At 53.5% G+C, this 2,288-nt stretch overlaps 1 protein-coding gene across 4 annotated transcripts in view; it reads right to left on the reverse strand.

Annotated features, from left to right (window-relative positions):
• Rnf157 (ring finger protein 157) overlaps positions 1-2,282 on the reverse strand; it is a 73,324-nt gene extending 71,042 nt beyond the window's left edge. For all 4 annotated transcript variants that reach the window (XM_013347617.2, XM_005350769.2, XM_013347619.2 and 1 more), the window contains exon 1: positions 2,181-2,282. In XM_013347617.2, coding sequence (XP_013203071.1) covers positions 2,181-2,268 — 88 coding nt within the window. In that variant the 5' untranslated portion in view covers positions 2,269-2,282. The remainder of the gene's footprint in view (positions 1-2,180) is intronic.
• Between the last annotated feature and the right edge of the window lie 6 nt (positions 2,283-2,288).

The raw sequence follows: 2,288 nt of genomic DNA on the forward strand, positions 1-2,288 counted from the left end.
AAAGAAAGAAAAAGAAAAAGTCAGTCTCAGCTAAATAAGTCGCTGTAACAAATAAAGCTTGCCTGAAGATGAGAGGGCTGAGCTAGCCACACTAGTTAGCCATAGAGGCCAGGCAGTGGTGGCATACACCCTTAATCCCAGCACTAGAAAGGTGGAGACAAGAAGGGACTTGACTGGGTGGGAAAAGACAGGAGCTCAGGGCATTCAGTCCGGGGATTCATCTTGCCCATTTTGGTCTGAGGATTCAGTAGAGGTAAAAGGTCTCCCCAGTAGCTGGCTCCTTTACATCTCTGATCTTTCAGGATTTATCCCAATATCTAACTCCGGGTTTTTATTGAGATCAATCAGAATTTTCACTACATTGGGAGCATTATTTTGGACTGTTAAACACTGACTGTGTTAGTGAAGAAAGCTTTGGAGCCACATGTTGTGACTCAAGCCTGTAATCCTAGGATTTGGGCAGCGCAGCTACGGCAAGAGGATTGCCCCAGGTTTGTGGTTCACCAAGGCTACACATCGAGCAGCCAGCCAACAGTGAGAGAGCCTGGCTCAAAAACAAGTTCCCATCTCCCCAAAAAGGTTTTAGGTAGGTCCATTACTCTATTGCACACCGTTTCCATTTCTCTTACCATCCTTTGGGAACAGCCTTTCAAACATCTACCGTCGTTAATTTCCATCCATCTGTGGAGGAGGAGGGCAAATGTTCTCCTGAGGCAATAAGCCCTACTGAAAGCTCCAAGCTCAGCAAAACATGATCCATATTCTGATCAATAAAAGCTGAGCGACTTAGGGAAAAAAAATACCAAACCACTACCGCATATTTTCGTTTTTAAGAAACAAAATGCAAGTCAGGTATAGTGGCTGACATTTGTAATCCTACCACCATAATGGGGGGGGGGCTAATTATACTTTCCTTTTTGTTGTTGTGTTGGCTTTATTTTGTTCGAGTCGGTCTCACTGTGTAGCCCAGGCTGACCCCAAAACTTAATAATCCTCCTGCCTCAGCCTCCAGGATTTGAGGATGCATTTTTAAGAGATAAAAGTACAGTCATAATTAGCAAGAGCTTTATTAAAACATTAAGGATCCGCAGCTTCATCTCAGGCCTGTCTACAGCAGCTCTTACTGCAAGGGCTCGCTCATTCTCTGGCACAAAAGCAGCGAGCACCAGAGCGGCTGGTACACACTCTGCAGGGAGGCAGGTTCATTGTCTAGTCCCAGCTTCCACCTGGCAGAAACCCGATGGACTGCTGAGAAACCAGCTAGACTCATTAGCGTGTCTTTATCCTATCAAAGGGAAAGCGGAATCCTCTCCAATTCTGCACCTCACACTCTGCCATCATCGAGCTCCCCAGCAGGTCCTCAAGACAGAGGGAAAGCGGTAGACTTGGGTCCCCAGGGGTCTTGAGAACAGCACGTAAAAAATTAATTAATTCAAAAAGGACAGATAGCGGGGTCATTCGCGAGCAGCTCAGCGGCTGTCCTTCGCTCAATTCGACTACTTTGTCATTCTCTCTCTTCTGCTGTCAAAACTGTCCTGCAATGCGAATGCTGACGCTGGGGATGGAGGAAGGCATTCATTCACCTTTTCGAGGGACGGCATGCGCCTGAAAAACACTTTTGCCCTGTCCCCAGCCATCCCGTTGCCAGCAACTAGCAAAGGGGCAATCCAAGTGACTCTGTCCAATTCCCATGCATTTCTGCTCACTTCGTCCCCCCTCCCCCGAAACCTCAGGAAAAAGCTAAGGACTGCAGGAGCAAGTTCGTGTCCGTCCCCCCACCGCCCCACGCCGGCAGAAACCCACTCCTAACCGTCCCAGCGGCCAGGATGAGCCAAACCGGGGACGACACCTGGCACAGGTGCCTGCCTGTCAGGGATGCCTCTCCAAACCCGCAGTCACTGCAACGCCGCATCCCGGGCATGCGGCGCGCGTCCCTGGCGCAGAGCAGAGGACCACCGAGGCCGTCCTCGCTGGACGGTGACCTCGGTGACCCCGCAGGCACCTGCAGTCCCCGGCGCGGCGTCGCTGGGGTCCGGGATGGAGGACACCTCCCCGCCCTGCACCCCCTCTCCCCCCCGCGACCTGCCCCGCTCCAAGGCCGACTCGGGGACCGCCCGGGCCACCGCCGCGTCGCTCGCCCTCCCCTCCGCCCGGCCCCCCGGCGCGCGCCCGGCCCTCACCGGACTTGGGCGGGTAGCGGTACACGGAATTGGACGGGATGTCCACCTCCTCCACGCCCGCGTGCTGCCGGCTCGTCAGGGCCCCCATGACGGCTGCGACCGCGGCGT

The sequence above is a fragment of the Microtus ochrogaster genome, chromosome 7 (assembly GCF_000317375.1).
Source record: "Microtus ochrogaster isolate Prairie Vole_2 chromosome 7, MicOch1.0, whole genome shotgun sequence".
Taxonomy (NCBI): Eukaryota; Metazoa; Chordata; class Mammalia; order Rodentia; family Cricetidae; genus Microtus; species Microtus ochrogaster.